The sequence below is a fragment of the Cynocephalus volans genome, chromosome 4 (genome assembly GCF_027409185.1).
Source record: "Cynocephalus volans isolate mCynVol1 chromosome 4, mCynVol1.pri, whole genome shotgun sequence".
Lineage (NCBI taxonomy): Eukaryota > Metazoa > Chordata > Mammalia > Dermoptera > Cynocephalidae > Cynocephalus > Cynocephalus volans.
Genome location: NC_084463.1, coordinates 152822265 through 152846397, shown reverse-complemented (window position 1 = coordinate 152846397; position 24133 = coordinate 152822265). Strand labels below are relative to the sequence as shown.

Genomic DNA, 24133 nt, shown 5'->3' with positions numbered 1-24133 from the left:
TACAGGAAGTAAAGGTGGAGTTAGAGCTGAGTTACCAAGGTGTCCACAGTCAGACATTAACCAGGCCCAGAGAGGAGAGCTTGGGGCCTGACTTCTCAAAAATACGAAGATAGGTGAAAATCAGGTGGAGCCGGGGTCTGTCCTAGGAATCCATCAGAAACAAATTAGAAGCAAGTGTAGCCTTCAAATGGCTGGCTAGGCCTCAAAGCCAAATGCATCCCACTTCCTATCTCTGCACTCATTTCACTCAGTGCCGGGACCATGAGGGCTGGGATGGCAGGCAGAGCAACCCCTATCTTCAAATAAAATATGAGTTTAAAAAGCCAAAAATCCCCATTGCATGTTCTGAGGGAAGGGAAGGGTTGGATGCTTAGCATCTCCACCCAGGGGAACAGAGCAGTAGGAAACATATTTCCAAATCCTCTGAAGTCAAGAGAGAGGGTTGATAGACTGAACCATCTAGAGAGAGGTGGGCAGAGTGACCACACTATCTGCTCATCCTAACCACAAGATCATGGTCTCTGGGCTAAGTTCCATACTGGGAGAAAGGTCTCCTGAGGAAGTGGCCTATAGGGTTCCATGTTAGTCATAAAAAGGTGGCCCAGAAGCAGGAAGGTATCAGGTCTAAATAAAATTATGGCACAGATTTACAATGGTAAAATAGGCAATCATGAGGAAAATAAGGTAGTAAGCAGTAGAGTAGAAAGATGTCCATGACATATTTTTATGGGAAAAAACAAATTGCAAAATATGTATAGCATGCATAAGTTCATTCCATTAGAAATAAGTCTATGCTATATAAGCACATAGAGAAAGATTATCTGGAAGGATATGCAACAAGCAGTTAACAGTAGTTATCCCTAGGGAGTGACATAAAAGGAGGAATTTTAATTTTATAATCTGCTGTATAGAATTTTGTAAAAAGTTATATAGGCTCTTATAATTTAAACCAAGATTTTTTAAAATAATCAATAGGCGGGGGGGTTGAGGTGTATGCTGAAGGTGCAGCCCTCTTGCAAGAGGTTGAGATTCCTGGCTGGTGACTGGCTCTGCCAGCAGAGGGCACCCATCCATTATCTCTTATATCACAGGCGGTTACCATGTATTCCTATGTTCAGCACCTACTATGCTCTGCACTTAGTGTTTTACTTGCATTATATGTGGAGAACTGCTCCGTAAGGACAAGTTCTCAGCCTGTACTTGGTCTCACTTGACCCCTGAAAACCTGGGTTGATATGGCAATAGGTCTGTTGGAATCAGGGTGAGCTACAGGATAAGGAAAAGAAATGTAAAGAGTAAAGGGGATGTGCGTTCCTGGGTCAGTCCTGCTAGTCCTCCAGGACTCAGGACTGTCCTGAGTGAGCTAGGAATCTCCACTCTGCAGAGACAGGGGCAACCTCACATGAAGTGGCTTCCTTCAGTAAGTCACAAGGTGGAATATGGCTCTGCTCACCACTTTTAGAAGGACAGACTTAGGAGCAGTTACACGTAAAACCAGAGATCTGTGATTCTTGAGAGGCTGCCTGCTAGTACAGGTCTGGAGTGACAGCAACTAGAGACCTAGTGGAAGAGAAATGAAAAGGAAAGCAAAAAAAGAGGGATCAAGGGGGAAAGAAGAGAAGAGTAGGGAGAATAGGACAATGAGACACAGGCCTGATAGTAGGAAGAATCTCAACTATTGCCCATTTTGCACTGAGAAGCCATGGAGCCTTCTTTAAAAAGAAAAGAAAGCTCTCCTAAACCAGAAAGCTCCCTAGTTTTTCAGGCTCTCCTTTCCCTTCTTCAATATTTATGTACCACCAGGGTTTGAATCTAAACCCTCCACTTTTCTCATGCTAATACTTCCTGGGGCAACTTATATATTCCCATAGCTTAAAGTACAACCTATAGATCGATTGCCAAATCTATATCTATAATTCAGGTCTCTCGAGGTCTAGCCCCACATATCCAACTGCTCATTGAATACTTTTACTTCAGTGTTTCTCAGTCACCTCAAACACTTTATTTGTAACTAAACTTTTCTTTTCCAACCCATCCTCCTGCTCATCAGTTTCCTATCTCAATCAGTGGCTGACCAGACACCAGGAAATCATCCTTAACTCTTCCCCAACCTTATGTTCTGCCAATTCTACCTGTTAAGTATCTGAAGCAATCTAGGTTAGTAGTTAAGAAAAATAGTATTTAGAATCAAACAAATCTGATCAAAATCTGACCTTTGCACCTGAGTGTAACCTAAAGCAAGTTACTCAATTGCTGTAAGATTTAATTTCTTCATCTGTAAGATGGGGATAATCATAGAATTGTGTTGAATATTAAACAAGAATAATACATGTGCTTAGCAAAAAGCTTAGCTCCAAAATATTTTATAACATGTTTATGTAATTTCCCTTCATATAGGCTGATGTGAAGATTAAATGTCAATTTATTCAGAGTACTTACAATAATGTCTTACAAATAGTAAGCACTTAGTAATAGATATCATCATTACTAAAAGGTCTGAAGTTGATCAACTTTCCTCTCTACACCAGAATCTAGTCTAAGCCACCATTATCTCCTGTGTAGAAGTTTGCAGCTTCCTCTAACTGGTCAGACAGTCTTTTCCCCTCCATACTATTCTTTATAGCTAGTGATCTGGTGACTTGACTGCTTAAAACTCTTTGCTCTCAGAGTAACTTACCACACATTCCTTAAGAACAAGGACCTGTGGTCACCATAACATCTCTATCACCAGTATAGGGCCTACCACATAGCGAGGTACTTAATAAATATATGTAGCTTTTTATTCATTCTTTCAGTTAAATCCCTCCATATCTCTCATGGGCTCTACATGAATATTACTTCTTTATCTCTCAAGGATTTATACAGAAAACCCTTGGTATCTTGTGAGGAAGTCTTTTCCCATCCTAGTTTAGAGAAATCTATGCGTTGTCACAAGCACTACCAGACTTAATGGATGCTTCTCTGGGCATGCCACAAAGTAACCTCTAAGCCCTTAACATTAATTCCTGCAAGGATCATTTCTAAAAGTCCTGACACTTAAGCACCTAGAACAAATCCTGGACCAAAGATGCGTATGTACGTCCCAAATGAGTAATGCTCTCTTTTCCTAATCCAGGGGCTGGACATGTATACCATTTGCTTGTTACATTGGGTTGTCCTTGAAATCATCCCTGAAGTAGTTGGATACAAAAATTGAGCGATCACATAACTAAATATAGATATAAATTATACATACATATATGTAGAACCTGGTGATAGATACAATAATATACTTACTATGTGCCAGGTACTGTTCTAAGTGCAATTACATTCATTATCTCATTTAATCTTCACAATGTGTGTGTATTGTTATTCCCATAATGAAAGGTACCAAAAGCTTAAGACATGTGCCCAAGGTCACACAGTTAAGTAGCAGAGTAAGGAGCTATACTCAGGCGGTCTGGTTCCAGAACCTGAGCTTAGTGCTGAGTAATTTTATATACATTATCATTCTGAATTATCTCAAAATTCTATGAGCTAGATTTCAGAGGCACTAAACCCAATAAAGAGAAAAGAAATAAAGGATTGAAGCAATAAGTGTGTGAATAAGACATTAGGTAGCAAGTCTTGATCCCACATAAAATCTATACCTTGCATCACTAGTATATACTTTAAATGTATCACAAAGGAGACAGAAATGTCTATTGCAAATGTGTGATATGGTGACATACCAACAACAATCCAAAATTTGAATCAATGTCCCTGAGAAAGCCCTTCTTGGAGCCCAGGAAATGACTGATGACCTAGAGATGAGCTTGAACAGCCCTATACTCCTCCTTGACCTCTCCTACTCTAAAGCCAGTAGACCCTTTAAAAAAATTACATCTCCCTCCTGTCAAAGGGCAGTCTCCAGCTTTAGTCCAGCCCTATTCTGGGTCAAGCCCTATTAGGATATGGTGAGGCTAACTCAGACAAGACTAAGACAGCAATTTAGTCAGCAAGATATGAAAGTATTCTCTCCTGACCATCTGCCAGGCTGAACAACTTACATATCAGCCAGCAAAATCTTATTTAAATTATTAACTTTGCTTTTATCAAAATTGTCTTGGACACATTCCCTTTGTCCCTACTCTAGTTCTTCACTCTGCTTTTTTGTGCACACATCTACTTCTTGCCAGATGCCCTATCCCAGTGCTGATACAGAGGTAGGCGCTACTCCATCTGCTATGACCACTGCCCTAGGAGCTCAGCTCGTTCTGTCAGATGTAGCACCAGTTATTAACTCCTCCCACCTTCCTTTGAATTTCTCTGTTTGGAAGTTACATGCTCTGTGTCTACTCTTTAGTGGTTATTCTAGAATATGTACACAGTCGACCCTCTATATCGTGGGTTCCACATCCACGGATTCGGCCAACCGCAAATTGAAAATATTCAGGGGAAAAAATTGCATTTGTATTGAACATGTACAGACTTTTTTCTGTCATTATTCCATAAATACAACTGTTTTCATAGCATTTACATTGTATTAGGTATTCTAAGTAATCTAGAAATGATTAAAGTACATGTAGCATGTGCATAGGTTATATGCAAATACTACACTACTTTATTTCAGGGACTTGAGCATCTGTAGATTTAGGTACCCACAGGGGATCCTGGAAGCAATCCCCCATGGATACCAAGGGATGGCTGTACTTAGTTTCACAAAAGTCTTAAGATGATCAGTATCTTTACTTTTCTCTTGAATAAAAGTAACTGAACATTAAAGTATTCCAATAATCCCTTCAACTTACATGCTACTGTTATCCAGTATTTTAATTCTGGCCTATATTCCCTTCCCACAAATTACATATGGCTTTTACACCGTATGTAATGGCTTACTTTTACCAACTTTATTTACCAGTCTTTGTTCAGTGTTCCTTCTTGGTCTGATTTTCTGAGATCATTTTCCTTCTGCTCCAAGGACACCCTTTAGTGACTGGAAACCCTGCAAAATGTTTTTATTAGCCCTTTCTTTTTTGAAGGGGGGGGGCAGTTGGCTGGTACAGGGATCAAATCCTGGACCTTGGTGTTAACAGCACCACACTCTAACCAACCGAGCTAACCAGCAGGCCCTGTTAGCCTTTTCTTTAAAACATTTCAGAGTGTAAGCTTCCCATAATGGTTCTTATTATTTCATTGTTTCCAGGCTTTCATTGTTGATGCTGAAAATTCACTCATTGGGGCTGTTTTCTACAGGTAGTCTGTATTTTCTCTTTAGCTGCCTAAAATCTTTTCTCTGGTTTTCTGCATCTCAGCTTGATGTTTCCAGGTGAGTTGTTTGATCTTGCTTGGGATTTGTTGGGCTTATACCTGAGGTTTGGTGCCTTTCATGAAATCTGAAAATTTTATCAGCCATTATCTCTTTAAATAGTGCCTCTTCCTATGATTTCCTCCTAAAGCTTCTAATAATGTACATCAGATGTTTTCACTCCATTGTCCAAATCTCAGCTTCTTGCTCATTTTCCATTCTTCCTTCTCCTCCTTACCTGGAGTGTATTCTGGATAATTTCTTGAGAACTATCTTCCAATTCACTAATCACCCTTCAGTTTGTCTAATCTATCTAAACCACACATTAAATTATTTCAAATTTGTATTTTTCATTTCTAACTCAAAGGGTCTTTTCCCCCCAGATCTACTGGGTTTTTTGTTATCTCTCATTTATGAACTTGTTTTAGTTCATTCAACTTATTTCAGTATATTCTATGTGACAGTGCCAACATCTGAAGTACCTAAGGATTAGCTTCTGTTTGTCCTCATGTTCACTCATGGTGCTACCTTTGTGCATTTTATAATTTTTGAGCAAAGTTGCTCATTTGCCTTGGAAGTTTATCTATGGGAATTGTTTGGCAGTCTTAGAGAAATTGCATTTGCTTTTGGAAACCACTGGGAGTTATTATCAAGTACCACCAAATTCCTCACTTAAGATTTTTTTGGATAACATAGTTAGCCTAAATTTGGACTAAAAACACACAGGTCATCTTGTTATGAATTCTCAGGGAAGATACTCTATATACTTTTCCTTCTCTTTAGCACCAAGGTTGAGATAAATAAGTTCCTTGCTGCCCCTCTCCCTCTATGGAGTGTTTATTTCTTGTTCACCTTTACACTGAGGGTATCCAGTTTTATGTGGGAACCTGCTAGATTCATTTCCTTATTCCCGTATTCTGTGTAGTCACTGAAGTAGAAGGTTAAGGTCTGCTGAGTCTGGCAAAAGCTAAGTAGAAGCTGGCTTTATCACTTACTTCCTAGGATTCTAGCTTTTGCTTCATTTTGAAGGTCTGTGGATTCATTACTTTTGTGTCTGCTCAGCAATGTGTTTTAAAGAATATTTTATATTTACCCAGTATCTTAGTTGCTTCTACTGAAAGGACTTTTCAGAGTATCTAATCTACCATACTGCCAAAACCAGAAACCTGAATTCATTCCAAATAAACATTCTGTACTCCCTCTGCCCTGACTCTGACAACAGATTGAGTTGTAAAAACACCAAGGTTAAGTGTGACTTAAAGGTGAAGGAAAAAAAAAAAAGGATTGATGTGAAGACAAGAAGTGGATAAGAAATGACTGGAACATCATCACAGATATCCTATATTTCTTTTTCTTTTCTTTAGGCACAAATGCCTTATGGCATTCAGACTATCTGTCTATTAGCACTAGATAGATACTGGGAAAGAACAGCAAGGTAGTAAACCCTTTGTGTCTCCAGTAAAAGTGGAAGAACCTGTCCTTTTCAACAATGAAGACAGGGATGTATACGGAGAGAAATGTAGCATTTTTTTTCTCAGTTAAATTTTTTTTTTAAAAAGCTAGTTACCACATGCTTACAATAGTGACTATAGCTCCTACAATTACAGCAACAAGTGCAAGGCTCTTGACTTACTCCACTCATAGGTAGCTGGTCCTGGTCATTTCATAATACATAAAAAGAGAAAAACATAAGTCAGGTTACAATGATGCAGACAGATCAGAATGATTTTCATTGATGCTTTTCCTACCTCACTTCCTCCAGCTTTCTCTCCATCCATGTCTGCCCCTAAGTTCTGGGAGGATCAACTGAAGAACTAATGCATTAAGTGACACAGTTAGACAATAGGAAAGTCAAAAGTTGTATGAGAAAAATTTGCTCCTAACAATATCATGCTTCTTACTTTTTAGTGCTTTCTTGAGGCAGGTTCTCTCTCTGGAGTGACTCAGTTTCCAGACGTGGCCTCCTTGGCTTTGGCCAATGAGGCCACTTGCTCCCCCGTTGAGGTACTGTTTGTAGCCAGAAGAGACACTTCAAAGTCAGCCATTCCAGGGGATTTTCTATGCCCAGAGGGCCCCATATAAAGGGCTAACTTCCACCCTCAGCAGTCTGGGCATTACCTACAAGATTTGAATGATAAGAAGTTTCTCCTACCCAGATGCCACACACTGGCCTGTCACTTACTATTACCTCAAATTCAACTGTGAACAATTCATTCCTTTGAGAACAACATCGTATCCTCTGTATTCTCGTAAAACAGTGGTGACCGCACCACATTAACTACACCTACCATGAAATTAGTGTTACTGCCAGTGGAGTTAGAGCCAGTTATCCTGGATTCCACTTTGAGCGAGTCACTAGTGTCTCTAGTTGCATGTACATAGTGACCACATAAATCACAACCCAGTTGAATTACTAAGATTTCAGTTTCCTGAGTCCCACCTATAGAAACAACTTTTGAAAATGAAGCACGGGAATCCACATTTTCAACTAGTGTCCCAGGTAACTCTTATGTACTTGTTCGGATATATAAGGCTAGGTCTACTTGGTCTATAACTCTGTGAAAATACCAAGAACTGTCTTTACTTCAGATAAAAAAAAAAAAAGACAAAATGAGAGAGAACGATAAAGAAAAACTAGTCTTTCGTTCTTCCTGGGTGAGATGTTTCCAGTTTGTAGTTCAGCAAGAAAGAACAAGTGGCCAAATGAGGTCATTGATTTGAGCTGTGATAGAAAGTTTGTCACAGCAAGACTCATAAAACCAACTTTCTCACAAACATGTTCACTAGCGTTGCTGAGGCAGTAAGTGATTGACCATAATCTTTAGCCACTTCCAGAAAAACTCTGGCTCCAAAGGATCTGGGAATATGTGGGAAAATCTTGACAAAATCCAAAGGATTCCTAAAGTTAATGTGAGCAAGTGATATCAAGAGACTTCAAAAGCATTACTAAATCATTTATTAGGAGATATAGAGCCTTCACAGATCATTCTATTTAAAATTTAGGCTCATTTAGATAAGGACACAGAGACAAGAAATGTTTTTAGAATATCATGAACCCTAGCTACATAGCATTCTCATGGATTGCAACCTTTGAGAAAGGATCCTTGTTTCATTCTCTAGTTTAAACCTAACCTCTACAACCCTTGGCATATAGAAGGTGCTTGGCAAATATTGAAAAAGAGAAAACAAATGGACCAATCTAGGAACAAGAGCAGAGTTTGTATCTAGCTTAATGCCAGTGAATAATAAAGACTGTAACAGAGAAATAAAAGGCTACTGACCAGTAGCCAGGTTTTTCTATGTTGATAGAACCATCTCAAGTGGGACTTCCAAACCTCTTAGACAAGCAAATTCTAATAGCTTTTTGGCTTTGTGTGTCATCCTTCTGGCCTAATACTACATTTGTCAGACACAAGTCGAGCCTTAAAAGGTTAACAACTACAATACTTAGATTTCCTGATCTCACTAGCCCAAGAAAATTTTCAAACCCAAGTCCTAGTTCAGCAAAACAAGACAGGACCATCATCAGGAGCAGCTATGTAATTTTAATCTAAAGATTTGGGCATACAGAAAGCATTTTATATAAATTCTCTTAAGTCTTTTAATTACATGATAGGACATAAGGGCCCCAGAAAAATAAGTCTTTTCCATAGGTCTTAATCCTTGGCCTCTGTAATAAAGTCAATCCCTGGTAATCCAGCAAGTATTCCCTACCCACTCACATATTACGTGGTAGGACATCCTTTGCGTCCTACCAAATAATACGGCCTGTCAAATAAATAGGCCTGCCTATTCTCTTCTAATTAAATGATTGCATACAGCCTGAGAAACAGTATGGCCCAGTGATCAGTATTTATCTACATGGGCCTTTTAATTCTACATTTTCATATCTATTAGGATGGCAATTGGGGATCATAGCTTCTGATCTTCTATTCATAGGTGCTATGTTCAAGAGGGCCATGTATTGCAGTGGGCTTTATTCAATGTTAGTTTTGTCAAAAGTTGCAAAAGAATCCCAGTGACTAAGGAAGTCATTAATTCTTTACACTTCAGTTTCCTATCTCTAAGTAAGTTAGCAATAAGCTCCCAAAGCTCTACTTCAGCCAATTTAATTACATTTAATTTTTAAGAATCTTCAAAGGAAAAAATGTTTCGCATATTATTAAAAAGAATGTTGCTTGAGAAGAGTTGAGGCTGAGCTCAAAATGAATCCATCCCAGTATAACCTCTTTCTGGTTGCTCTGAGAAGAAAGGACATTGATACATAAAGAAGTAACCAAGATGAAAAGGAGGGAAGAAATATAGCTTGAAGTGAAGAAATGACACAGACCCCCCACATACACACTTTAAAAACTTTATTTATATAAAAAACTCATTTGTTTTTAAAAGCATTAACAAGAGAGAAAGTAAAAGAGAAAAGATATGGAGCAGAAGACATGCCCCTTAGTAGTGTTCGGTGGGAAGGTGGGATTTTTGGTTCTCTGGAATTGAATGTTTAGTGTTTTTATAAATGAAAGAGAAAAAAAAAAAAACAGTTAAAGGTCCCCAAAAGCCCATGGCTGTTCTATTTCCCACACCCCACCAAGAAAAAAGAGCACCAGGAAAAGAGCAGAGGAGGACAAGAGAACCAAGAGTGGAGCCAGGTCTGGATGGGGACAATTTCCCCTGTGCAGTGTGCTCTTAGGGTCACAGAGAGCAAAAGGCTCCTTTTTGCCAGAAAAGATCAATGCGAGTGGGAAGAAATGGGAGTGGGAAGAAATGGGAGAGGGGAAAAAGGCAAATAAGGAATTTTAATGCATGGGGAATGGGGGTGGTGGGTTGTGCACTTTTCTCCTACCCCATAGCCTCAATATATAAGGGAAGGGGAAGAGAGGGATAAAGAATTCCAGTTGCACTGAACAGAGCTTTTAGATTAAGGGGAGTAGAAGGTAAATAAGGAAAAGGGTTAAAAATAATAATAATAATAATAATTAACCCACATAGCAGCTGATTCCTCTAGCCCAACCTGCTAACATACACTAAAATGAGGAGAGACAGTTCTGTCGAGGAGGGAGAGAATTAGGGAGAGAGGACATCCCTATAACCCCTTCAGAGATAATGGTAAATTCTGGGCAACTAAGGAGTAAGAGTCACACCACTCACTCCTCCCACCAACCTCATGCTGTTGGGCAAAGGCTTGCTGTGGTTGAAAGCAGGAGCTACACCAATCCCCAGTGGAGAATCTGAAGTTCTCTAGGTCACCTCTCCTCCTTTCTGCTATTTAGGGCCAATAGTGGGTAAGAAAGCAACAAAATATAATTTGCAAAATCATGAGAAATGAGACTGCAGGGGCAAAGAAAGGCACATGGAAGGGAAGAAGGAGATGCACCCCAGGCCAAAGGCACAAAGAAGAGGCAAAGCCAGGGGTAATCCCCACCTTACAAGGGTAAAGGGGATAGGAGTTATGTACATCAAGTCCTTTCATTGGCCACCCAATCCAGGGCAAAGGTAGGTGAGGACAGACTTATAAGGGTAAAAAAAAAGGAGAAACAGGGCAGAGGGGAAGCCAGCTTTGAAGCTTCCTGCCAGTTTTAGACTAACCACTTCACGTACATTCCTACTAGTTCTTCCTAGAGGTTCCTCTTCTTCCCAAAAGACGTCTTTCTGCACCTTCTCAACCAAAAGGTCTTCCTTGACATTCTCCTCTTTCTACAGCCTCTCACAAATGGCCAGGCCAAGTCAGCAGACATATCACAGGGTGGGAGAGGAGGGTTAAGGACAGCCTCGATAAAGGGCAGTGGCAGCAGCCCAAGGTTGGCATGAGGCTTGTAGAAGAGATGGATTCTGTAGGTCCTTGATGGTCCCTGCCTTGGAGATGAGGAGGGCAAGGCTTCTTAATCACAGTTCTAGGAGACCTTCACTTACTCAAGGGCCCTTGCCAGGTGGAATGTGCCAATGTTGCCGCCTTCCTTGCTTCAAAAATAGCCATTAGGAATAAGGGAAAAGCTCACACTTCTCCTTCTCCAAAAGAAAATAAAAAGTCCCTTCCCCATCAGGAAAAAAATCTTGATCAAGAATCATCAGTTTATCAGATTGCTGGACACTGCATATACAGCATGTAACTTCCAATTCTTCCCACAGCTTCCAGTGAAGAGTCCCACTCTCTCCCTCCCTCCACTCAAGGACAAGAGTTCCAGGCAGAGCTGGCAAAAAGAGCTGATCTGCAGCAGTTTCTCAAGATATGCAAATAACTGAGTCAGGCTTCTTGAGAGAAATTGGAGGGAATGGGTTGGAAGGGAGGGGTAGTAGGATAATTAAACTTCACTGGAAGAAGTTGGGAACGGATGGAAAGAAGGCAGCCACTTAGGGCTATACGGGCAGGAGGCAGCCTGGCAGTTGGCACAATAGTCCAGCGAAGAAAGAGAAAAATCATCAGTCCATTTCACCACCAAAAAATAAAAGTACATATATTATAAGCCCACACGGAGCGGAGATAGCGGTGTTAAATCTTCTGCTGTGGGGAAAAAAGAAAAAGAGAGGATGTTAACAGCGTTGGGAATAGGAGACTCAAAAAAAGACAGCTGAGCAAATCTGAAGGAAGGAAAGCAGCACATAATGGAGAATCAGATCACCAGCTGCACATCCCGGCCTTTTAAAGGGTACTAATCACAGAAGCAGAATCCCCCCCAAGCCCCACATGGCTGAGACCAGTGTCTCTGGCCTGATCAGATCAGCATGATTGGCAAAATGCTGGCACACACGGGCCTCCTTCCTCAAGGACAATCTTGGGGGTGACTGGAGGACATACCATGGGAGGGTAGGACACTTGGTCCCCCTCATCATCCAAAACCAACACATCCAACTCTTCCTCCAGAGATTCCTGCCCCTCGTCCTGCTGTGAACACATGCAATTTGTTAGTACGAGAGTCAAGATATAGGAACCTGAGTGTGTGCTAAACCTAGGGAAAATTCCAAAATTTGTAAACTCAAACGAAACAAGATAATAGTAAGAGAAGGCCAAAACATTCATAAACAGGCAGGGACAGGAAGCGGGTCAAGTATGCGAATAGATCAGTTAGTATTAGTCACATCAGTAACACGTTTACAGACTTCCTTCTCCCATCTCAATCACTGCAGAATAATGGCCCAAGAAATCTCAAAATGAGTCAAACCCCCTACCTTTTCCTGAAAACCCCTACCAGAAAAGGATGCTATCCTTCTCTCTGTACTTTTTTTTCTACTTCACGAAATATGCAGGCTTCAAAACAGAACTGATCTTAGATAGACAACAGTATATAAAGAGCATTTACCATCAAGGGTGTTCCCTTCAATGGCTCCATATCACCTAGATCCCCAGATCGATCCAGTGTTCTACTGTGGTCCCCTCTCTCATTCAGTGTGGAATAGTTGTTATCTAATGAGGAAAGTACACAGAACATAATAACATTTTTCTCCAGTGTAGAATATATATCAAGCAGATAAGTGTGAATTAGGCATCTCTGTTGGGAACTAAGCTTTACCAAATGCTCTAGAAAGGCATTAAAGTCTGACAGTCCCCGACTTAAAATTTTTCAATTTTAAAAAAATAAAAAACTTAAATCTAATAGGAAAGACAATATGTATATGTAATATTAGAGTATGAAATATGATAATAAAGTTAAACTGATGAGATCTGTCTGTAAAAGGTACCGGAATTAAGAGAAAGTGAAATAGCTGTAATAGGAAGGTTCTAACAAAGGAGAACAGGACTTGAGTTAAGCTTTGGAAATGAAGACAATTTAGAAAACCAAATGGAAAGGACATTCCAGTAGGTGTTATATGAGCAAAATCAAAAAAATACACAGTGAAAAGACAGGATAGCAAGTAGACCAGGTGGGCTGAGAGTAAGTTTAGTGATACAAACTTGATTCTGTAGGCATATGAAGGGGAGGCATGTGAAGATTTTCTGAAAACCTTTCAGCATGTGGAAATGTGGAAAAAGTGGATAGATCAAGTTATACTAAATTTCCTCACATGTTTGCAAATGGAAATGACCAGCCAATGCTATTCCAGGACATAAATGGTGAGGGTGTTAGAAAAAACTACAAAACCAGATGGCTCTCCTCATCCCAGTGAAATAGTACTCCACATTCTTAGGCAGGAATTAATGACCTACCTAGTGATTTTGTGTTTGATCCCATATTGCTCATCTGAATTTCTTCCCGATCAGGTTTCTTATCTATATGAAGTCAGAAAGTTGTCCAGGTCAAAAACCAACTCTTCAAAATCATACACATAATAAAAATTGCTCTCTGATCTGTCCTCCTTCCCTCCCTCCATTCAAATTCTTACTTAGCACCCACTATGTTCCAGGCACTAATCACAGCTCTGTGGCTGGAACAAGGCCCTCGTGGAATTTACTGCAATCACTTCCTATAGACAATACAAGAAACAACTCAGTCTAAGCCAGCAGTTTTCAAATTACTTGGTCTCAAGGCCCCTTTACAATCTTAAAGTTAATGAGGATCTAAAAAGCTTTCATTGGTACGGGTTATATGTATTAATATTTACCATACTGAGAAATTTAAAATATCTATGTCGCTTTTACATGTTATCATAAATAATATTTTTAATAAAGAAGTATTACTTTACATTTTTTGCACATTTCTTTAGTTTGCTTAATAGAAGATAGCTGAATACTCATATCCACTTCTGCATTCAATCTGTTGATATGTTATGTTGGTTGAAGTATATAAAGAAAACCCAGCCTCACACAGATAAGAAGTTGGAAAAGGGAGGAGAATTTTAAGTCTTAAGATAAACATGGGCATACTTCTTTGACAATACACTAAAACACAACAAGTAGCAGTTTCTTACAGGTTAGCAGTAATACAGAATCTGAAACCAAACTAACAATCCCTTCATAGTCTGCAAAATTAAAATCCATTGGTCCATCCTGCACTTTAAGGAAACTTTTTAAAAAAAATTTTGTAGCTGGCTGGTACAGGGATCCAAACTGTTGAACTTAGTGTTATAACACCGTGCTCTTTGGTGTTACAGGGCCACACTCTAACCGAGTCTTGCACTTTGAATGGATCAATTACCCATGCATGATTTTGAGACTTAAACTTCATGCAATAGTTACTTGCAAAATACTGGTTCACAGTTATGCAGATGTTCCAAATATTAACACATTTCATTACACAATGTAAAAAAAAATCACATTGGTTAATATAACCACTGATGTCATTAGAAGTCTTTTTTTAATTGAAATATAATTTACTATCCATATTTATGTGGTAGAGAGTTGACTATCAGTATTTGTGTGCAATATGTGAGGATCAAATCAATATTAGCATGTTCAGTATTACAAATTGTAATTATTCTTTGTGTCCCTCACCCAACTTCTCCCTAATCCCTCTCCCCCTCTCCCTTTCCCAATTGGGAAATTACCAGGCTCAAGATGGCAGACGCAAGTTTTTCAAAATTATTTCACTTGAAAGTTCAGGCAGCAAACACTGTCAGTTATTTTCCTCAAAGTGACAAGATCACTGAATTCATATTTGAGAAAATCTGCCAAATACCCACATCTGAATAATCACAGTTTGTCTGCCAGTTATTTTTCTAAGTAAAAATGGTGTTCCAAGGGCCGGCCCATGGCTCACTCAGGAGAGTGCGGTGCTGATAACACCAAGGCCATTGGTTCAGATCCTATATAGGGATGGCCGATTCACTCACTGGCTGAGCGTGGTGCTGACAACACCAAGCCAAGAGTTAAGATCCCCTTACCGGTCATCTTTAAAAAAAAAAAAAAAAAATGGTGTTCCATTAAAAAAATAAATGTAGATAGTCCACTAGCAACTCAAGTAACACAACAGCTTTTCCTCAAGATAACCATCATGCTTTGGTATACAACAGAAGTGTTTCATGAGTATTTCCTATCTCATCAGCATATTAAAAAGATGTATACTCAAGGGTAGAAACATAATAAAATTATTAATTTTTACAGCTCCATCCTACATTCTTAAGTGAAAATGGCTCCTTTTTTTAAAACTGTTAAGTACATGGCAAAAGCAGACTACAATGACTCGCTCAGTTTGGTGTCACTGCCCTGGGTTGTGCTTCTGTGTCATCAGCACAAATGTCAATATTCTTGGGACTCTCAGACCACACCTCAAGAACCACTGATGGAGGCAAAAGCCAAGTGTCATTAAGATAATAAGGGTCAAAATATACACTTTAAATGAAAAAGAAAAAATTTACAAAACAAAATATATGACTCATCTCCTGGGGAAAATGTGTTCGCTCATATGGCAAAAGTATTTAAAAAGCTATAACCCAAAATAGTAGTGGTTATTTCTGGATAATAGAAGTAAGTGATTTTTGTGTGTGTTATTTTTCTGGTTGTCTGTATTACCCACTTCTAGGTTACAATCCTGGAGGTGAAGTATTATTCCCCTCCCCTAAAAGACTAGTTCCTTCCAAAATAAATATATATCCTATTTCTTAGCTAGCAAGCCCATTAAATAATAGTAGAAGTGGCTAAAAGGAGAGTGGTGTGCTCCCTGGATACTGTACCTGATTTTTGGTTCCGGTCAATAAGAGGGAGAGTGCTATCATCATATGAATGACTGCTCTGGCTTCGAGAAGCATTGTTTAGATTCACCTGGAGGCAAACATAAAATGCAGTGATGTTATAGAATACTGAATTCACCCAGATACTATTCCTTAATGGGCACAAACATCTAGTTCCTGTTCCCAAATATAATTCTTATAAAAAGGTGACACACAAGGGTGAATAAATACCCTGCAGTAAGTAAATAAACCACGATACTACGGCTTCTATTTGTGTTCCTGAACAGGAGATTTCAGAGGTTCCAAATGCTCATATTATCAGAAGGAAACATGATCTCAGAGAATGGTAAACTCCCTCAAAGAGCTATGGTACATTTGAGGACAAGTCAAAAAGGTCATCATCATCCTTCATCACCACCAGCACTTACAGTATGTTATGACATAGAGGGAGACCAAAGCTGTTTCCATAGCAAATGAACTGACTAAAGGTACCACTCTTTTAAGGAGAAGTAAAGCAAGTAATTTCTTTACTAACTAAGAGACTTGGGTTAAAAATAGACTTAAGGGCTGGCTAGTAAGCTCAACTGGCTAGAGCACGGTGCTGAAACAGCAAGGTTACGGGTTCAGATGGCTGTAATGGCCAGCTGCCAAAAAAAAAAAAAAAAAAATTTCTTGGACTGGCCAGTTATCTCAGTTGGTTAGAGCATGATGCTGACAACACCAAGGTCTAGGGTTCAATTCTTGTACTGGTCAGACACCAGAAAAAAAAAAAAAAACAATAACTTAGTTTGATAGTGAAATAAAAGAACCCAGAGAATACAGAAGAATTACCCAAGGACCAAAAAGAATGGTAAAAGTCTGGGGTCTCAAGACTTATTTTACCTGAAAATCTGATTTTTTCCATCCTTCTTTCTCTAGTGGTTTCCGCAGTTCCTTATATCCCCAGATTGTCTGTAATACAAGTGCTGCTGCTCGAACTTCTTTTTCTGAGCGGTTCCTTTTGAGAAAAGTACCACCACATGGAATTTGAATCCAAAACCAGGAAAGAAGCTTAGAACCCATACCCTCTAATAATAACCTAAAGAATATAAATGTAAAAATGGGTGAAGCCAAGTTTTCACCCAATCCTAAATTTTGTCCCAAACAGTGACACAAAACAAGACTGATGTAAGAATCTGTTATCAGTTTATGGATCAATATTAAGTCGGAAAATAGAGCAATATCTCTTCACACTTCACATGTAAAAATAAGGGGAAATAACCTTAGAAAGCAAAAGAAGAAAGCTCCTTCCTAGTAACACCCCTCTCATGTTCAAATTCTTCCAGCTATAATTTTAAGTGGTAAGCTCACCCTGATTTGTTGATCAACACCAGCTTCTCAATACCCTGCGTCTCTCGAAGCTTTTTGGCAGCCTCCAAATTCTCAGCAATAACCTCATTGATGGTGTTCAAAATAGAGACCACAGTGTCCTCAGAGAAATTCCAAGAGGAGTTCTGCTGCCCTCCTGGCAGATTCTTTACCAAGTTAGGAATAGCATGTTTACCTACAGCAGCAAGACAGAAGGAACATATGCAGGGAGAAAAGGCCATGAGGAGCCTTACACTGTACTTAATTGCACTGATCATATCGAATATAGGTGCTGTTCATATGAAGCAACTTCATTACAACAGGGCAAAGGACCTGGAATAGCCAGGGATTTATTGTCCTTCTAATGCCTTTATTTCTTCTCTCCTTCTTCAATCACAATGAAACAATGTGAATACTGTATATCAAATATGCTACACAGTCCTTTCAGATACTCTATTGAAAACAGTATATGGAATATTATAATAATTCAGTAGAAAGAGTCATTATGTTACAAGGTTGCACTCTAATCAGCCACCAAACATAGTCATTATGAATTTTAAAAATAAATAAATAGCCTGGTATCTACCCCATATTGAGCTATATTAACTCTGGGCAAATTACTTAACTTCCATGACCCTCAGTTGTCTTATCCTATTAAATGATGGACCTTTGTAAAATGTTGGGGATTAAACAGAAACACAGAGAAGTGCTTAACAGTACCTAACAACAAAGTGCTCCTTAAATAATAGCTATTATTCTATTTTTGAAGAATCGTCACCTGTCTTTCCAAGAACCATTAAACTATAACCCCTGCCAATCCTCAGATTCATAAACTACAGAGGGCTAGGTCCTTCCCTTCAATCATTTCAATAAATAAATTATTAGCATTCAATTCCTTACCAATTAATTCTTTGTTGCGAGCATCCACAGCCAGATTTCTCAGTGCTCCAGATGCAGCTTTCACTACCCGCTCATGTTCACTGGTCAGGAGGTCAGCTATGGCAGAAAGGGCCTTCTCTTGACGCAGAGCAGAACGAATGTATCGACCGTACTAGAAGTAGCACATGGAAAGAGGTGGAACAGATTACAAATGGCAGCAAACTAATTATCAAAGTTCTCCCATTTCCAAGTCCATTTTCTAAAAGGTACTCACTGTCCAGCGCCCAGCACACAAGTTCTGGATAGCTCCAGCTGAGGCTTCTAGGATGGCAGGAGTCTTGCTCTCCTTGAGGAGTGAGATGTATATCCGAACCACCTCTGGTTGAAATAAGAGCTCATAGCCTGCACAAGAAAAGGCAGAAGGCACAGGATGTTAATCAACACCTACAAACCAGGCTCTGGCTGTCGGGAGTATAGCCTTAGTACTCTGGATTGATGGATGTATGCTTCTATACCATTAGGCTCCCTAAACTTTCCCACCCACTTAACAACAAACTCAGAGGCCTGATTCCATGCCTTTTTAAGAATTAATCAATGTTAAGAGCAGAACAGATATCAACTCATCATATCCAACTCCTCTTTCTCCTTCCTCCTTGTCTCTTCTCTTCCACAGCTTTTTTGGGCTTGGTTCTACTAGGAGCACTCACGGAATTAATTTAGCTCATTGATAGCACTCAAGGTTAAAGATTCCCTATCTCATACCAGCCAGCCACCAAAAATCCAAGTAAATAAAGATTTCTCATTTTAAATGAATTATTATTATTATTATTATTATTTTTAAGATGACCGGTAAGGGGATCTTAACCTTTGACTTGGTGTTGTCAGCACCATGCTCACCCAGTGAGCTAACCGGCCATCCCTGTTTGGGATCCGAACCCGTGGTCTTGGTGTTATCAGGACCACACTCTCCCGAGTGAGCCACAGGCTGGCCCTAAATGAATTATTTCTAACTTAACCCAGCCGTTCTCTCTACCTTTACTATGACTAAGTAAACAGATTTAGCCCATCATAGATTTAACAACATTTAAAATTTTTATATCCTTGGAGAGCTGTGAACTTTGGACTCACTGTATTGATAAATATAAAATCTAAGCTGTGATAAAGAGGCTTCTTATAATAGTAAGGTTTAAGTCCCAAGAACTGTAGTGTCAACTTAGGGAACCTAATTTTCTGCTCTGGACTATCTATAATTAGGACCTTATCCTATCCTCAAGTAAACTGAATAAACACCTTAACAAGCAGTCCTCTGTAGTTACTGCTATAATACCACAGAGTTTCTCAATACCTTTATCATCACTTCAAATCCATAAGTCAGAGAACAGAGAACAGTAAATACATATTGCATAAAGTCTGCTCTTAGGCTACCAAATACCCTACCTGTGGACTGCATTTATGAGACTTTTGAAGACTTAGAAGAAAAAGATAACTTACCTCGAGCAGGACTAGTTCTTTTAGGAAAATCTACTGTATCATTTGCTGGATCCTCTGTGAGTTTTTTCCCTGTAGAAATGAAAAAAAGGATGGGGGATGGCGAGAAGAGGGGTAAAAATCTTAAGAAAGGAAAGATTCTACCTGGTACATTTTTTGTTATACAATCAGAATCTTTGGATCGGAGATGCATCAAGAGGGACAAAGTGGTCAGGGGCTATTCAGAAACAAGGGCAGAAAACAGGTAAGACAAGGATAACCACTGTTGTTGCTACTGTCTTGGGTTCGGATAACAGGAACCACTGCCCAGAAACAGCATGCCATGAGCCATTTAGATCAGACGAGCAAAAAGCTGCTCTTCTCCCCAACTGGATTTTCCTACATGCATCCACAGGGAAGTGTTAGGCAAGGAAATACTAGGGAAGCTAAAACAAAAACATGCAAATTAGAGGTAGATAAGCGCCTTAAAAGATTCCACTCACCTCTGGAGAACCACTCATCTTCCAGTGCGTCACCCAAGGCGGAAAGCAGAGGAGAGAATTGAAGGAAGAAAAATGCAGGAGAAAGATGTCAACAGGATCATGGGCGAATAAGCAGGAAAGCACAGACAGAAAAAGAAAAACATAGGAAACACAAAGGACAAATGGGGAAGAAGGCCCCAGATTAGATGGGTTCTCGTCCTTCACTTCCCTAGTCATTGAAACTGATACCACCACCACTACCACCACCTTGAATGAAGCACACAACACAGGGAAAGCAGCAGAGCAAAAAGACACCCTCAACCAGGCAGACTCCCATACTGTTTGGCAAATACTTTGTACCTAATGCTAAAAGTGTTCCTTACTTTCCCTGTCCAGCGTTAAAGAGCAAGGAACAGGAACCAAGACTCACCTTTGCCCTTCTTTGCTCCAAAGCAACTGGCAGCATGTGGCCCAGTATTGTTGGCAACACTGGGAGGTGCCTCTTGGTAACGCTCTGCCTGTGGGATCTCCCGGTGAACTTGATATGATAAATTCCGAAGGAGGCAAACACAGTTTTCCACAAGCTTAGGGACACAAGATAAAAGGCTCACTGAGAGAAGAGAATGCCTATAGTGATTTCCCAGCAAGTATAGGTTTCCATGATTCAGGTATTAAAATATCAGTCCTCAAAATCATAGCCCAATTCATCGGTCAGGATGCCTCTTAAATCCCCCAGGCTTCTCAAAATCGTTATAGAAATAGACTAATCAAAGGTCCAACTATAAACTTACTGGCTTCTGCCACTATTTGGTGTATCACACAAAATTTGGGTCACTGTTTTTCCTACTTAGAAAATGTACAATCTTGTAAGACAGCTAAGCAGCTTTAAAATAAATAGGTGAAAGGCTGGCCGGTCAACTCAGGTGGTTAGAGCATGGTGCTGATAACACCAAGATCAGGGGTTTGGATCCCCTACCAGACAGCCACCAAAAAATAAAATAAAATAGAATATATAGGTGAAGGAAATTCTTTTCTTTTTGGCAGCTGGCCAGTACAGGGATCTGAACCCATGACCTTGGTGTTATGAGGCTGCCTTCTAACCAACTAAACTAATCAGCCAGCCCAAGTGAAGGAAATTCTAAAGAAAACTGTTTTCTTCTGAGTTGAACACCCACTTTAGGAAACTGGGTCTGGCATAGAAATTTAACGTTATTTGAAAGCCTGAGATGATAGGTCTGCACTACCAGTACCTCATAGTTGTAGTAAATGGAATTCACTCAGCCATTAACTTACCTTGCTGTCTGAATCCTTCTGCCCAATCTCAGCCTGAACAATGAAAATGAGGGCATCAACTAAACCATCACATTCCCGAAGTTTCCGGCGAGCTTCACTCCTCTCTGAGCTTACATTTCTGAGGGGAAATCAGGAAAAGCTTCAAGATGACACAGATCCAGAAACTCTCCCTTAAACATCCTTCATCACGTACAGGCTCCCTCAATACCTTTTCTATTCATTATAACAAACAGTGAATACCTACTATAAGCTAGGCACTGCAGTTGAGAGAAAGCTGATTTACAGTGCCTGCCTTCTGAACTTTTATAATCTGGTAGGATGGGGGTTAATAATATATACCAACAACAATAATTCAAAACAGGATACTTCTTGTATGGAAGTACAAATGTAGAATGGTGCAGAGCACACAGGAATATATTCCAAAGAGGAAAAGATTATATTACAGCACTTAGAGGATATAACAACAAATCAGGAAAACTTTCATGAAATAAGGCACTTGAGTTTAACCTCAAAAAGATAAATAAGGAGAGAAAAGCAGACAGAAGGAAGAACAGACCTTCCTCACCCACGCCCTACCCTCTTAGTACTCTGTACTCCTTTTGTTGTGTTTATCACAGCCTACCCTGAAATACAGATAATTAAGGGCAGGGACACAATCACACACAAGCCCAGGATGGGACAAGTGCCAAACGTGTGGTAGGTACTAACCAAATGCTTACCAAATTAGATGAACAAAGTCAAAGAGGCATAAAAGCAAGGAGAATATGTGGAGAACAGCAAGCAAACTGACACAGAAAGTATATGTGGTATACACAGGAAAAAGTGACAAAAGTAGAAAGACAGGCTAGAGTTACAGTATGCAATACAGACAAGAGTGGAGGCTGCACAACAGGCTAAAGAATTTTAACTTTTTTTTTTTAAAGAAATTTAAGTCAGTCCTCAAAAATTCCATCTTCATCTTCTCAAAGCTGCTACTGTTACCTAAGGCAGCCAGCTGTGTTGGTGAGCACCGACTCCCACTCAATATGGCGTGGCTTACAATCTTCATTAGGTTCCCTCTCCCAACCAGAATGCGGAATGATAACTTCATCTGTCAAGGCATGCAGTGCATGGTCCACAATCTCCATTTTGATTGAGTCATGGGATGAGAGATTCCACAGGGTTCCTGGCAGAGACAACTCATCAGATAGCTCTCCAGCACCCACCACAGTATGTCTGAAGAATGTCAAAGAGAATCCCCTATTCCATTATTTCTCAGTCTTCTTTAATGATCAAATACCTCATAGTGATATTTTTTGTTTGTGACCCCACAGTAAGAAATATGTTCAATACAAACAACAAATCATGAAATAAAGCTTCATAAAACAATACTTACACTATAAAGCAGTGCTCTCCAATTTATCTATTAATAGAGTTTCTCAACCTCAGTACCAATGACATTTTGAGCCAGAAAATTCTTTATTATGTGGGGTGTTGTCCAGTCCATTGCTGGATGTTTACCAGTACCCCTGGCCTTTACTCATGAGATACCAGTAGCACTCTCTCCCTTCGTCCCAAGTTATGACAACCAAAAATATCTCCAACGTTGCAAATGTCCTCTGAGGGGGGCAAAATCGCCAATTGAGAACAAATGGACTATTTTTTTTTCTTTCTCTTGGAATGTTGATTGTGATCCACAAAATTCTGTTCAATTCACATTAATGGATCACAACCCATAATCTGAAAGACCACTGTTCTAAATAAAGCAAGGATCACAAGCTCAAATCTCTATATGGGCCAGGCAGATGAGTAAAGACAGGTAGATATTTAAAAGAAATTAAGAGAATGTGGATGAATGGCAATTGACACTCAGCTTTCATGTTTGGAAGACAACTTCCTATATGGCAACAATTTGTAAGAAATAACAGAATGTGTTGGTTATTGCAAACAGGAGAGCACATGCCCCAATCAGCTCAGACTAAATACCACCAGGGAAATAAAGAGATCTATTTTTACCAGCTATTCCATGTTTTTAACAGAAGCCCAGAATCTGGAATTTTAAGTGAAATTTTCTGAATCTTAAACATTAGCAACCAGTTCTTTAAAATTTAAAAAGCCCTATGTGATCCAAACAAACCTGTGAGGTGGATTTGACCAGAAAGCCACCAGTTACCTTGTACTTTTAATCAAAAGCAAAAGGACTAGAAACTCCTCTAGCTCTCAACATCTCTAGGAGATAACAGTAACCCTAACCTAGCAATATTCCTTAGTCCTAGAACTCACCAGTAATGACTTCAGTAAGGTCCATATCACGAGCCTTTCGGAGCAATCGCACAAGGGCAGGAACACCATCACAGTTTTTTATGGCTATCTTGTTATCCTGGTCACGCCCAAAAGAGATATTCTTGAGAGCTCCACAGGCTCCAAGGTGCACTTCCTTTTTAGGGTGGTCTAACAATCCCACCAGTACTGGGATACCCTTGAGCTTCCGAACATCGGTTTTCACCTTGTCATTGCGGTAGCATAAGTGTTGCAGGTATGCAGCTGCATTGGACTTAACCGCATCCAAGCGGAATCCTAACATGGCGATCACCTCTGGAAGCTCTGGCTGTCTCCAATTAGGAGGTGGGGGGCCTCCCTTGCGCAGGCTATCCAAGCTTGCTAAACTTCCCCGCTCGTGCTGGGCCAAAGGAGCCCAATAGTACTGATCCGAGGGCACCTCCTCACCAATCATGTCTTCATAACTCCTGCAAAGTTTTGGAAGAACCAAGAAAAAACAGGAATACGTCAAGCTGTCAAGTCTAGCTTCCAGGACGCTCCCATTACCCCTCATCTTCAAGGCAAGATTAATCCCAGCTCCAGTAAGCTGATCTTATCTCTCCTTTGC

General features: G+C 39.8%; 1 protein-coding gene across 4 annotated transcripts in view; it reads right to left on the bottom strand.

Moving 5' to 3' along the window:
• Positions 1–9660: 9660 nt before the first annotated feature.
• Positions 9661–24133, bottom strand: part of CTNND1 (catenin delta 1) — a 45430-nt gene continuing 30957 nt past the window's right edge. For 3 of the 4 annotated variants that reach the window (XM_063092644.1, XM_063092647.1, XM_063092645.1), the window contains 14 exons: positions 23530–23993; positions 22249–22432; positions 21268–21385; positions 20405–20558; positions 19996–20013; positions 19517–19585; positions 18300–18427; positions 18047–18197; positions 17150–17342; positions 16682–16796; positions 15803–15890; positions 13401–13463; positions 12556–12659; positions 9661–11759 (listed from right to left, as the gene is read on the bottom strand). In XM_063092644.1, the coding sequence (XP_062948714.1) occupies positions 11748–11759; positions 12556–12659; positions 13401–13463; positions 15803–15890; positions 16682–16796; positions 17150–17342; positions 18047–18197; positions 18300–18427; positions 19517–19585; positions 19996–20013; positions 20405–20558; positions 21268–21385; positions 22249–22432; positions 23530–23993 (1861 nt within the window). In that variant the 3' untranslated portion in view covers positions 9661–11747. The remainder of the gene's footprint in view (positions 11760–12555; positions 12660–13400; positions 13464–15802; positions 15891–16681; positions 16797–17149; positions 17343–18046; positions 18198–18299; positions 18428–19516; positions 19586–19995; positions 20014–20404; positions 20559–21267; positions 21386–22248; positions 22433–23529; positions 23994–24133) is intronic. The other variant, XM_063092646.1, reaches the window with a different exon arrangement.